General features: G+C 41.2%; 1 protein-coding gene across 1 annotated transcript; it reads right to left on the reverse strand.

The window, feature by feature from the left end:
- Window positions 1-576: 576 nt before the first annotated feature.
- On the reverse strand, window positions 577-3,234 carry LOC110922743. Its single transcript, XM_022166957.2, has one exon. The coding sequence runs from the start codon at window positions 3,058-3,060 to the stop codon at window positions 631-633; it is 2,430 nt and encodes an 809-aa protein (XP_022022649.1). The 5' UTR covers window positions 3,061-3,234; the 3' UTR covers window positions 577-630.
- Window positions 3,235-14,692: the final 11,458 nt, after the last annotated feature.

Below are 14,692 nucleotides of genomic sequence, written 5' to 3' on the forward strand. Positions count from 1 at the left end.
GACAACCACAAGGACTTAATTGTTGCGTTTTTTTCAAATAAGGGTTATTCCTGCGTTTTGATGTAAAACTCAGTGACGTAAATTGACATTTACTCAAGTTTTTAACATAATATCTTACAAAATAATGAATAAAGAAAGTTTTACACCTTCAAAGTCACATGATCTTGTACTTAGGTCCTTCCAAAGTTTCAAGGATTCTGATTCTTGTAATTTACATGTTGTCAAACACTACCAAAAAGAGAATTATTCTCATAATTGTCATTTGCCTTTATCTTTTCCTTACAAACCAATTCTTAATCATTAATCTTTTCAAACATTGAACATGACAATAAAGAAAAAGAAATCATTCTAGGCACAAATGGTTGATTACTATTTTTAGATATAAATACAAAAGATTTAAACAATAAATACCAAACAATATTAAGAATTTATGAAACCTCTACTTTAGCTCCAAAGAAATGATCAAACTAAACTAAATTATGGCCCCTTTCTATAACCATCAAAGGTGCCAAAATCTTCTAAAAGGGCACTTAAACAAGCACCCAAGTAGAAGTAAAAAGAATCCAAAGAAAAATATCCTACATAAACTATGGATTATAATCATCAAAAGCAACCAAAAAAGATGGGTTTTCACAAAGAAGATGCATCAAACATAACATCATTGAGCACATCATCCTCTCGACTCGCCATCGAGAAAAATTCGGCATCTTTATCTTCATCGTTTGAAAAATCCCGTCTCTCGAGCTTCGATTGGGCAGCAATGAATATCAACTTTTGCGCCTTATCCATCCCCGTTCTTGATTGAGCCCATCTACATATAGAGGAACTCCATTTGAACCCACATGAAGTGGCATGAAGAAAGATCAACCTCATTGCTACTTTCCTTAAATACTTGAAATCGGTTAAATGAGTTTCCCAAACCAGTCTGCTACTTTGTGGGTTAGCTATTTTCATTTGACCAGTTATGGGGTCTCTTTGTTTCAACTGGACTGCTTGTGCGTACATAGGGTCAAGCCCCTCGGTTCTCCATTTCATGAGTTCCATTAGCGCAATGTGAGCTTCTTCGCGTGATACAAGCCTTGTTATAAGCTGGTCAACGTCTTTTTCTTGTTCAGAAGTCAAGTACTTGAAAGGAGGCAAGTACTTCCCACTTGTATCCCGGATCATATAGAACGGATCGAGAATGAACGCAGCCGACCACGCAGGGTGATAGTTTCTCCTAAACCTATTATCAAACACCTTGTCTACATGATTCTCATTGATATGAAACTTCCCACACCATTCCTTGATCTTCACTCTGAGCTCCTCCCATAACGGCAAGCATTGCCCAATTCTCGGCTTTTCTTTCTCAATCTCTCGAGCCATTCCTTTGATAAATCCAACCAACGAATGAACCGCCTCTAACTCGCTCCAAAACTGAGACATCATCATCTCCTCAATCTCCTTCCCGGTTTGATCCTCCATCGACACCATCTTGCAACTCTCATCAAGAAAAACCAACTGCAATGCCCGTGCCGAGCTTAACACATCTTCCACCATCTGAAACACCGGCTCGAATTCACCACCACCATAAAACGGTACTTGCAGCAACGCAGCCCGACCGTATTCTTGCAATTGATACTTGAGGAAAAGATGTCTAATTTCCGACTTGCTATTCACAAAGTTTGCAACTTTAAAACAATTTTCAGTCACATTGTGAAATAATGGCAATTCTTTGCTAAAATCTTTAACCAACTTACTAACCCCTTGAAACTGACAAGATAGATTCACCATCCAATGATGTTGGTTTTCAAGATTCCTTAAAACTTTACTCCTGAACTTATCAGAAACAATCCCCACACATTGTTGCAAGTTGTTCCCACAAATGTCACAAATTGTTTCCCACAAAACATCCTCAGCATGCTTTGAAAAAACATATCCACTTGTAAACACCCCTCTTCTAAACACACTAGTCCCATTAGGCAAATTCACACACACATTCACCAAATTCTCAACTTCACCTGAATTATTATTCTTCTTTACTTTCCACCCATCTGATGATATTTGAAAAAACAACGCATCGCGAATTCGGGCTTCCGACTCGGCTTTTGCCTCTTTGTACTTGGACTCGAGTAGTTCGCCCGCGAGCTCCCGTCGGGTTACCGCGGGTAACCCGACTTGGTTTAAGAAACTCTTGAACTTTGGATGCTCCAAACTTGAAAAAGAAACCAACCCACAATTCTCATACACCCAATTTGCCAACAATTCAAGTGATGAATCTATTTGGGCTTTGGTCAACGTTTGACCCGGTGAGGCTTTTGGGCTTTTAAGCTTCTTTATACTATCTTCTAACATAGCTAAAGCCCCTAAATCCTCTTTCCCACCTGACAACACCACATGTGGCTGTACTTGCTTTTGTTGTTGTGGTTGTTGCTGGTGATGATGATGATGATGATGTGGTGAAAACACATGAACCGGTTCGGGTCGGGTCGGGTACGAGACATCAACCGAAAATCTCGGCGGCTCAATCATAGTAATCGGAGCAACCGAATAAGTAGTTTCCAAATCACTCACTTTAAACCCACCACCACCACCGCCACCGCCGCCGCCACGGCGGTTACCAGAGCTCCGTTTCCGGCCACTCACCGGCGACGACGAAGACGTCGGAGAACCACCCAAATCCACCATCCCAACCGAAATCGGGTTCGGGCTTGACCCGGAATTAAAATTCGGGCAAGTCCCTCGTTTCAAATGCTCGGAAGCCGTCCGTGACGGATTCGAAGCCGAAAAGAGAGACTCACACAAGGAGCAACGAAGCTTAACCGCTTTCGGCAACCCGGTATCCGGGTGACGAATCAAACTGGGCTCTAAATGGGCCCAATACCAGGCCCCTTTACCTTTAATAGCCTTTGTCCGTACCATCACTAACCCCTCATACCGTTTATGCACAGCCTTCACCGCCATCTCGTCGGTGGTTAGCTCCGGCGACGGCGCCGCCACTAGGTCGGTAATGGTGGCTGTGGCCGGCGGAGAAGGTGGTTGTGTGGTGGTGGGTGTGTTTGTGTTAGTGACGGCTGACATTATTACTGTTGTTTGAAGTAGAAAAATAATGTAAAAAGGTAAAATAATAATTTTAGTTATGGAGGGGTGTGGTGGAAAAATGGAATAAAAATGGGTTGCATGATGGTGGTGAGTGGTGGTTGAGGGTGGGTTAAATTATTATGAAGTAATTTGGAGAAGGTGTTTTGGGTAGAGACTATAGTATATAGAGAGACAGAGAGTTGTTGTGTAGTCAACAGGGGAGAGGGTGTTTTTGTGTGTATAATAAAGAATTTTTACTGTTAGTTGTGGGGTAATCTTCAATACCTTCACTTTTTTTCTGTCAGTTTTACACGCGCTTATTTTTTTAATTGTTTTTTTTCTTTTCTTTTTGGGAACATCTCACTAAAATGGTATTTTTCTTTTTTGTAAGACTGCCTCCAATGCTTCCTTTTGAAGGGTTGCACTTAATGACGTGGCGTGTGCACTTGTAAAGGATGCATTGGGGTGGACTTGCACTTAAGGGGTTTGCACTTAGTGAAGTGCACCTAAATGCAGGAGAGAGAAGGTGAAGGTGGGTCCTTTAAAAACTAATGAGTTGGAAAAAGAAATGGTGATGTGGAAGAGAGAGGGTGCATGTGGGAAGGATGGGTTGGAGTTAAAAAGAGGAGAGAGAGTGCATTTGTTCATAATGAGTAAAAAGCTGATGTGGCAGTGATGACTAGGATGCATGTAGTAAATGCAGCCTGTTGCATTGCGGACAGTCTAATACTTGTTATTGTGATCTTATATGTATTAGTGGTATATTAAGACGGAATAAGGTTTAGAGACTATTAGGTTTTGAGTTCGACTTTTACAAGGTTTTTTAGAGATTTATTGAGGTGTTGTTTGTTTTTTGTAATACTTGGTATTCTGATCTTATATGTGTAGTTATGCACATGAAATTATAGTTTACTGGCATTTTGAAACGGAATAAGGTTTAGAGAATATTAGGTTTTGAGTTTGATTCCAATAAGGGTTTTTTTACAGATTTATTGAGGTGTTGTTTGTTTTTTAAGAGGTAAAATGTTTGCAGTCTGTGGACCTAGAGACATCTGTAGAAGAAGAGGTGGACCAAACCTCTGCAATTAGCAAGAAGAACGTTGTTTGTTTTTAACGTATGTAGACTTCTAAAATAAATTGGTGGTGGTGTACGGATGGTGGTGGTGGGTGGTGGTGTTGCTGGACAGTGGTGGTGATGAATGGTGGTGGTGGTGATGGGCGGTGTATGGTGGTGGTGGTGATGGACGGTAGTGGGTGGTGGACGGTGGTGGTGGTGATGGGTGGTGGATGGTGGTGGTGGTGATGGACGGTAGTGGGTGGTGGACGGTGGTGGTGGTGATGAACGGTGGTGGTGGTGATGGGTGGTGGATGGTGGTGGTGGTGGTGATGGACGGTATGGGTGGTGGACGGTGGTGGTGAACTGTGTTGGTGGTGGTAATGGGCGGTGGTGGTGAGTGGTGGTGTTTAACTCTCTGTAGACTTTAGAAGATCTTAGAAGTGGCTAGACCAAGTCTTCACCAGGAAGAGCCCGCGCAGATGTTTTTTTTAATGAAACGTCCAGAAAAACAAACAATCTGCGCGTGGCAATATCTGTGCGTGGTCTGTGCGACGCAGATAGAAGAGCTTGCACAGAGCTTTTCAGAAAAAACAAACAGCACCCAAGTTTCCTTCTGAATTTGTGTATGTGCATTATAGTCTAGTAGAGATGGATATAATCGGATGGTTACGCTGGTAGCAAGATGATACTCTAATGGTCTATTAGTGATCTAAAATTTGTCATTAAAAAAAATATGTATAGTTATTGTGATCTTATATGTATTTTTTTAGGTATTTTAGTGCTACGTGTATCTTTCGTACGTGTATTTGATGTCTTGTTCTTTTATTGATAAATAAAAGTGATAGTGACACAAAGCTAGTGTATGATGATTGATAAACGTAGTCGTGCTTATGTTCATAATAATTTAAGGTTTTATTGTATCTTTTGTTTCCAACTTTCTATTGTTCCAAAACAAAGAAGTGACTAATTGTTTTAATGTCAAAACAATGTAAGGTATATTTCTTTTAACTCCATGTGTCAATGATTGTTATTATTATATTTTTCTTTTATTAGATAATCTAAATGCTAGAAAAATATAATTTGGGATCTTTAACGACTATTTTAGTTCATCTGGGAGAAGAAAAAGGATTGCATTTAACGCATGTGATGTGAAGGGCCTTAGGAGTTTAGTTATAGATGCACACATAACCACAAGTGTGATACGCAAAACACGATTGGGTACACATTTAATTTTTAGTTGACTGCCATCGAAAGAATAATATTATGAAGATACACGACTTGAGACACGAGAAAAGCTCACATTGAAAATGCATTTAAGTGCGTAGCAATCGTATATACATGTGTGATACGTGAGGAAAAGTATATATATTGCGGATATCATGCCTACAACGCTAACTTTTTTCTCACGTGGCTATAGGATATATTTCATACGAATAACAACCTTTTATGTATCTATTTGTATTAAATTTATAAATTACAATATGAATTAGAATCAAAATAAGTATAAAAGGACATGAGTATCATCTATTTGCACCTTCTCTTTAGCAAGCCAGCCTTCTATTTAAGAAAACCAAACGTTGCTACAAGCCACTAGAAGTTGCATATATCCAAAAGGCTTTTCGCTCAGGTTTTGCCAGTTTCTTCTTGCATAATTTAACTTATATTATTTATATTATGGATTTTGTTATATTATTAAAACTAAAATAAAATATAATATGAAAAATTCTTTCATGCATTTTGATGAATCGTAAAATCTTTATACATCCATCCATGATTCTCATCATCAAATTTTAAGTCAAGAATACTATTCGATGAGGAACATTATCTCGGTACATGATAGCTAGGTATTCTTTTTTTTTTTCAATAAAATGTGGTTCTATTCACCTTTATAGGTATTTTTTTTCAAAAAAATGAGGTTCTAGTCACCTTTAATAGGTATTTTTTTTTCAATAAAATGAGGTTCTATTCACCTTTATGCTAAAACTTTTTCTAACGTAGTTATGTTCGAAAATCGAAACTAAAATCTTTATACTGCAAGTTTCTTTTTATCTTCCTCTCATTTAAATTTATACATTTAATCTTTTGTATACTATAATTTAAAACTTATTTATTTCTCCCATGTACCCTTTACAAGGGAAAAACACCAACTAAATTTGATATTTGACTCCAAATAAATCCTTTGCTATCTTTACAAGGGAAAAACACTAGCTAAAATTGATGTTTGGCTCCAAATAAATCCTTTGCTATTATTGTGCCATCTTGGATGTTAGATTTCATGTCAAAATAAGATTCTGATGTGTTCGTTTTTGTACGGTCATTCGGTCAACATGTTGTTTGATATTTACTATTGAAGACTGATAGAATGCAAAATCTCGAGATTGGCCGTTGACTTTGTCAACTTTCTGAAAGAGCCATCTGAAAACAAAACTCTTCAGGAGCCCACCCACACAATCCAAGAGATAACCAATCAAAACATAACACTTGTCCATAAAAACCTTGTAGCAACTTGGAGCCCTTTCAGCGCCGCCAAAGTCCTTGTAGCGTCTGGCTTGAGCCGTTTCAGTCGGCTTCCTACCTGTATGGGCTTGATGGCTTAAAGGGCTCAAGAAGTTGTGAACCCTCCATTAGCCTCTTCAACCTTTATATATATATGGGTGATTGATTTTGTTTCCCCGTTAAAAATTTCACGCCGCGAAGCTTATGTTTTCAAATTTTATGACCGTTGAACGATCATATTTATTAAAAAATACTTTTTTTTTTCCAAAAGATGTCGTTGAAAGAACGCAAGCAACAATGGAAGAGAGAATCTTAAATGGTCAACTGTGTCACACCCTCAAAATCCACATGCGGAGTATTACCGCGAGGCGTGTGACGACCAGGATCTTAGCCACTAATTATTTTGAACGGAATAGTTATGGTTATAAACATTAGCATATTTAGTGACCCAATTTAAAATTTTTCAAAACATAGTTTAAGTTCGCAGCGGAAAAGGGAAGAAAACGTATCATAATTGAAACCACAAGTTTAATAACATGTTACTTACGACCCACGCACTCCATCCGATTGCAACGTCCGTCCAAAGCTGTATCGAGCAACCTGCAAAGCATGCAGTAGAGTGTCAACATAACGTTGGCGAGTTCACGTGTTTGCAGTTTTCCAGTTTTAATTCCAAAAACTTGTTTTAACCAGTTAATTACCCCGTTTATACATGCCATGGGGAGCTACCCCATAAGTAAGCGACTAAACTGTTTTTCCAATACCGAACACTAGGTAACCGTTGCGTTTCCGCAGGATGCCCCGATGTCAATGTTCTATCATCATTGACGGATGCCTGAGTACATTAGTTCACGACCGATCCCATACCATGGCACGGTGTGAGGTTGGTAAGACCTAAATAGCGCTATCAACTAATAACCCGTTCGCCTGGCCCCGGCGACTAATCGGTATTATGTATAGTAGGGACTTGAGTGATAGAGTTTCGTTTAGTGTTGCTCGTTGCATTTCCGTATAAACAGTAATTAACTAAAAGCTCCCAATAACAAGGGAAGAAAGTAAGTTTGTATCCCTCACCGGGGATAATGTTGTTACCCGTATCCCACACAAGGAGATAGAAATACCGCATCCCTCGTAAGGAGATAGTAAGCAATTCCAAACCAGGAAAAGTTGTTTCGTTCCGTTTCCCAACCACCGGGAACGCATGCTTTAAGTAAAAAGTAGTGAACTCACCTTTGCTTTGCTCGGTAGTTAATTTACTCGTGTTACGTTGGTCAACCATACCCTATTATGGTTTATAAATATTTATTAGGTTCGTGAGCAAGTAATGGCATGTACAACTACACATATTTAGCACATAGCACGTAAGTCACACTAGCATAGCAGTATATGCGTCATTGGGCCTATCCTATCATAAAAACAGTTAAACAGTTAACAGTCAAGCATTAACAGTAGCACACAGTCCAAAATATCAGTTTGTGCGGCCCAATAACTAAGCAAGGCAGTCCAGTCGAAACCGGGTGGTCTCGACTCGAGAACAAGAGGTCCCGAGTCGCAACCACTGGATTCTAGGTCGCAACAACTCGTCTCGAGTTGTGAACATTTGAGTCGCAACCGTAGAGGTCTCGAGTCGAGATCATGAGATCTCGAGTCGCAATCGTGCGGGTCTCGACTCCTGGAGTGTCTTGTCTGGTTTCGAATTGTCCCTCAATGGTCTCGAGTCGCAACCGTAAGGTCTCGACTCGTAGACTATGCAGATGCTTCTAGAATTTCCATGTCAGTAATACCCAATCAGATTTCATAAGCAGGTACTATCCGATCAAATTTCATGAGCGTGTACTATCCAATCAAAAGTCACTAACATGTTTTCAACATTCTACCAATCCAAATCGGATCAATCAACTTATTCTTCAAATTTTCATCGCATATTCAAACTGTTCATCACGTTCATAATTCTAAGCGGATTCTAATCAACCATTATCTATTACTGATTTATCACTATATTCCACCCGAAACATATGCAGCCATTTTATCACAAAAATCACTCTATCATGCACCTTAAACATCATCAAACACTTTTATATCATATAACAGTCTTACGAGAAATATCATATCATCATTATTAATCATCAGGTAACAATAGCCACTCCTTCAAAATGATTCGAAGCAAACAGGTACTTAACAGTGAACAAGCAGTGGATTATAATCAACTTCATTCCACTAGCTACATCACTAGTCATTCAAATACCCATATATCATGATCCATTCTTAACACTACACCATTAGAACATCATCAGGTTATGATAAATAAGGAAAACACACAATTCTAATCTTAGTTCAATATGAACAATATCCAAATTTCACATAACAGTTACTATTATACATCCAAGGCTCTTTATATCTATCATCTACATCATACAAACAACTCACTAGTATAAAATCAGTTTGTCATGTAATTCCTAAATCACACTCTAATCATATGTATACCACAACAGTTATCAACCGCAAATTACTCAACCAAATCCGTAATATAATCACAACAGTTTCAAGTATTTTAGGATCCTTTTTGTATTCATAACACAAACAAGCAGCCAACCATTGACAAGATCAAAACATAAAACATAAGTAAACTGACCGAAGGGTTGTGGGTGCGACCCGAGACTGAACTTGACGAGACTCGAAGCTTCAAGCCCCCGACTGACCCGAACAAACGAAGCCAAATCTGACCCGGTCGGACTGCTACGAGACCTGAACTGGTTGGGTCAGCGCCGGGAACCCGAACTCGCACCAAACTCCACCATTACCTCTTCTGTTGCAACCCGAGCCACTACAGTTGCTAGCCGGAGCCTCCATCGTTAACACTACAGTCGCCGTCGTAGTTCACCGAAAACACGGAGGTCACCGGAGAAGGCCGACCCATCCTCTCTGTCGTCTCTTCCTCTCACTTGTTTTCGCCGTTGGAGTAGTGGTGGCCGACTGTCAGTTTCGGAAGAGGAGGTGGTGCTGTGAGGTGAGGACGAGGAAATTGTAAGGAGGAGGAGGATGGAGGGTGCGTGTGTGGATGTGCGGATATTCTCGTCGAAGGAGTTGTCACCGGAGACAGCCGGAATAACTCCGGTCATCGGAGTTGCAGGGGAGAAGGGGCAGAGGTTAGGGAGGGAAGGTGTCGGCTGGGTTAGCTGAGGGTGTAGGGTTTTTAGGGGTGTTTTATAGTGTAGGGTTTTTAGGTGGGTTGAGTTGGGCTTAGGCCCGAGTGTGTTTGGATCCGCAATGTTATGTGCCTAGCTCCAACGTACTGGCCCATTTATAATAACTCGTGCGTAAATAATTGGAATTCTCGTCGTGAATTATTATTATTTCGCAAATAATAATAATAATAGTAACAATAATAACAATAACCACCATAGGCTCGTCTCTCGACGATCAGGATCAAGGGTTCAAGCTGTCACATTCTCCCCATGTTACTGGAATTTCGTCCTCGAAATTTAAGCAGAAAGTCAAACGTTACGCTCTATGTGTATACACATACTCTATTACCGCTCGTAGATACAAGCAGTTTCACGAGCATCCACAAAACAAACATGTAAGTCACATAGCACACTCAATCACGTTGCACGAAAAAGTCACGTAGCATAAGACCCACAGAGTTTGTACGTATTTCACATAGTACAGATTTTCACAAACTTAACTATAACATCCAAGACGCGTACAGGAAAACCCAAAGTGTCACATTATCCCCAAGTTCAAGAAATTTCGTCCCGAAATTTAGCGCGCAGCCACTGACAAGCTAGTGTGATTAGACGTTTTCGTGGGGTGTCACATCATCCCCATGTTGGCTGGAAATTCCTTCCCGAAGTTTAGTTGTAGCTTCAGTGCTGGAAGTTATGTTTGTAAACAACTGGGGATACATGCGCATCAGCTGGTTTTCCCGTTCCCAGGTAAACTCTGGGCCACAGCGTGAGTTACAACGAACTCGTTCTGTTGGTTACACTACGCTCGAGGGTTTTGATTTCTTGATCCCTGATTTCAACCGGTTTCTCAACGAAGCGTAGTTTGTTGCTGATCACGAGTTCCTAAAAAGGAATAACGAATGTTTCATCTGACAGACACTTCTTCAGATTAGATACGTGAAAGACGTTGTGTACCGCACTCGACTCTTCAGGCAGGTTTAGTCTATAACAACCTTACCGATCCCCTCGGTAAATTTCGAACGGTCTAACATATCGCGGATCAAGTTTGCCCTGTTTGTCAAAACGTACCACACCCTTCCAGGGTGAAACTTTAAGTAGAACCCAGTCTCTGACTCGGAGTTCTAGAGGTTTCCTACGCTTACCCGCGTAGCCTTTCTGACGGTCTGGAGCTGCCGCCATGCGTTGCCTATTCTGGGCAATCCTACCTGTTGTGTCAAGTGCAAGTTCTGGGCCGGTAATTTGGCTTTCGCCCAACACAGAGGTGACCGGCATCTGCGTCCGTGCAATGCCTCAAATGATGTTGCCTGCATGCCAATGCGGTAGCAGTGGTTGGAAGAGATTCTTCAAAGGGAAGTGTCACTCGTGTCAAAGGACGATAATACATGTTCTCAGCATGCGTTGGAGTGTTTGGATGGTGCGTTTGGCCTGACCATCTGTTTGCAGGCGATAAGTGATGCTCATGCCTAACTGTGAGCCAAAGGTTTTTGTATCTAGTCTGAGGCGAATCGGATACAGAACGTAGGTTTCGATCAAAAGTGATAGCAGTTGGCACTCCGTGCCCCCACAGCTACTTCTATTAAGAAGATGGTTGTAGGTTCGGAAACTTATCGGTTTCTTGGGTTGCGTGGCGTTACTAGCAGACACTTCACCAATGCCTTGGATATGATAAGACAAGATAGAAGCACCTCGTAGAACATCTTTCAATTGCTGGAGTTGCGGTATTGTGCACCTCCCTAATGTCAGGTGACACTCCTTCGGGTCAAAATCGTGAGGGGTTTCGCGTATGGTCGAGAAATGCGGGCGTTGCAATGTTTAAAAGTCGTGTGCGGGAAACTTAACGCAGGCGGTTTTGAGTTGTAGAGGTGCCAGGGTAGCGCAGAGGAGCCGTTCGGACTGCCTCGGGTCTTCGGAGTAGGTTCAAATATCATCAAAAGAAACAAGCGTCAAATTTTTGACAGGATGGAATAAATTAGTGCGTCGTGACTAAGTGTTGATCATATCAAGTTCGAAGGACAGTGCTTGCGATACCCGTTACCCCAGGGTATCCTTGGCTCGTTGCTCCAACGAGTAACATTCATAGGAAGTAGTTCGTTCAAACGAGGATTTGTGCAGAGTAGAGTAGGATAAGGATCATGGAATCCGTGAATCATAACACGAGTAGCGAGTTGATGCAAGAAAGGAAGTCATAACTGTTGCGTTCAACTTGAGACAAAGCATGACGGCTTTGGGATCAGCAATAGAGATTTATCAGATGTCAATGAGGTAGCTGGTCGTACACAAGCTATGGGTGTTTAGAATCAAGAACGTTGCTTGCTGATGAGAGGTGTTACGTCGATAAAGTTGGCGCAAAATGAAATAGCTAGAGAAGGACGATCGTCATGCGGGTCTGTAGGTTTCAGGGTTTACTGAGGCGTCTGACAGGATGTGATTCCTCAAATCGGTAAGTAATCAAGTTCGAGCGGTTTGTTCTAAGTTGCGCGAATAAGTTTGGAGTAGCGTTCGCGTCGTCGAGGGGGGGGGTTTCGATGTGAAATAGTAAAAACAGGTTTCCGAGAAAGTACGATTGAAGTAACACGCTGCTAAACTTCAAGGGCTAAAGAGTTTGTCGACTAAAGGTCGACGTTGCTGGATTCACCAACTGATAAGAGATCTGGTCAAGGTTCCTATACGAAGAAACGTGAATGCCGTAATAAAGAAACGATGGAAGTGAGGATACCGTTTTAAGCAATAAACATTGATTCGAACGGAAGCTAGTGAAAGGATTCGTAGGATTAGAAAAGTCGTCAAAGAATAACGGTTATGGTAAATGAAGGATGAGGTAAGCATCAAGGTCACCGTACTCGTCGGTGGGTTGACTGGCTCGTATCCTTGTCTAGCCACGTCTTCAAATACACCGGTTCGTAGGAAGGATGTCAACTTGCTGGGTTTTGGGGCGTGCTAAGGTATGAGCAAGGATTAACCATGTAACGGGGAATTTAGGAGGAAATAACTTCGTGGTCGATGGAGAGGTAATGCGATTGCTGGCACCACAATGAGAAGCACACACCACCCAGGTTTTACGTGTTGGAGACGTGCAAACAAAACTCGAAAAGTGTAGACTTACTAGAACGCTTCGAGGATCCAGGTGATCAGTCGTGTGAGGGAACAAGTCTCACCACTTAAATAAAAGAAATACGCAAGTAAAGAGAATACGAATGGCGTCGTCGCTTCTTCAAATATCTCATGATATGGGGGTGGCTCCCCTTTGGCGATTTGTTCTCGTAACTTCTCTATGTGTTTCGTAACAGGCCTCTCCTAAGCAAGTATATCGAGCAATCGTTCACCGCGCCGATTCGTTCCAATCCAGGGGTGTTATTAGGACGTACATGGATGAGATGAGGGCTTGGAATAACTCGTTCCTTGCCCTTAGCGTATCATGGTTTCGAACCAGGTTTAGGAGGACTCGCTCCTGTTTAACACGTAACAAGCTAGCCTAGCCTTCGTATGATCCACTGGATTAAATACCAAATGTACGCACATATATGCCAATTATACACATACACACATGCGTGTTCACACACATAAGTTATACACAAGTAAATGTCGTTAGCCTACCATTACCAGGTGAGCATCTGATGTTGACGAACCTTGCAATCCGGAGTGTGGTGTAGTTGTGGTTTCCACTAAAGAACGGTTATAGTCTGGTTTTCTTATAAAAATATTTTATTTCCCAAACCAAAATATTTTATATTTAAAAACCTAGTTCGCTATAACCAATGGCTCTGATACCAATCTGTCACACCCTCAAAATCCACATGCGGAGTATTACCGCGAGGCGTGTGACGACCAGGATCTTAGCCACTAATTATTTTGAACGGAATAGTTATGGTTATAAACATTAGCATATTTAGTGACCCAATTTAAAATTTTTCAAAACATAGTTTAAGTTCGCAGCGGAAAAGGGAAGAAAACGTATCATAATTGAAACCACAAGTTTAATAACATGTTACTTACGACCCACGCACTCCATCCGATTGCAACGTCCGTCCAAAGCTGTATCGAGCAACCTGCAAAGCATGCAGTAGAGTGTCAACATAACGTTGGCGAGTTCACGTGTTTGCAGTTTTCCAGTTTTAATTCCAAAAACTTGTTTTAACCAGTTAATTACCCCGTTTATACATGCCATGGGGAGCTACCCCATAAGTAAGCGACTAAACTGTTTTTCCAATACCGAACACTAGGTAACCGTTGCGTTTCCGCAGGATGCCCCGATGTCAATGTTCTATCATCATTGACGGATGCCTGAGTACATTAGTTCACGACCGATCCCATACCATGGCACGGTGTGAGGTTGGTAAGACCTAAATAGCGCTATCAACTAATAACCCGTTCGCCTGGCCCCGGCGACTAATCGGTATTATGTATAGTAGGGACTTGAGTGATAGAGTTTCGTTTAGTGTTGCTCGTTGCATTTCCGTATAAACAGTAATTAACTAAAAGCTCCCAATAACAAGGGAAGAAAGTAAGTTTGTATCCCTCACCGGGGATAATGTTGTTACCCGTATCCCACACAAGGAGATAGAAATACCGCATCCCTCGTAAGGAGATAGTAAGCAATTCCAAACCAGGAAAAGTTGTTTCGTTCCGTTTCCCAACCACCGGGAACGCATGCTTTAAGTAAAAAGTAGTGAACTCACCTTTGCTTTGCTCGGTAGTTAATTTACTCGTGTTACGTTGGTCAACCATACCCTATTATGGTTTATAAATATTTATTAGGTTCGTGAGCAAGTAATGGCATGTACAACTACACATATTTAGCACATAGCACGTAAGTCACACTAGCATAGCAGTATATGCGTCATTGGGCCTATCCTATCATAAAAACAGTTAAACAGTTAACAGTCAAGCATTA

Source organism: Helianthus annuus, chromosome 17, assembly GCF_002127325.2.
Source record: "Helianthus annuus cultivar XRQ/B chromosome 17, HanXRQr2.0-SUNRISE, whole genome shotgun sequence".
Taxonomy (NCBI): domain Eukaryota; kingdom Viridiplantae; phylum Streptophyta; class Magnoliopsida; order Asterales; family Asteraceae; genus Helianthus; species Helianthus annuus.

Coding starts and splice junctions, on each gene's coding strand:
- LOC110922743 (XM_022166957.2), bottom strand. CDS start 3,060: ATGTCAGCCGTCACTAACACAAACACACCCACCACCACACAACCACCT.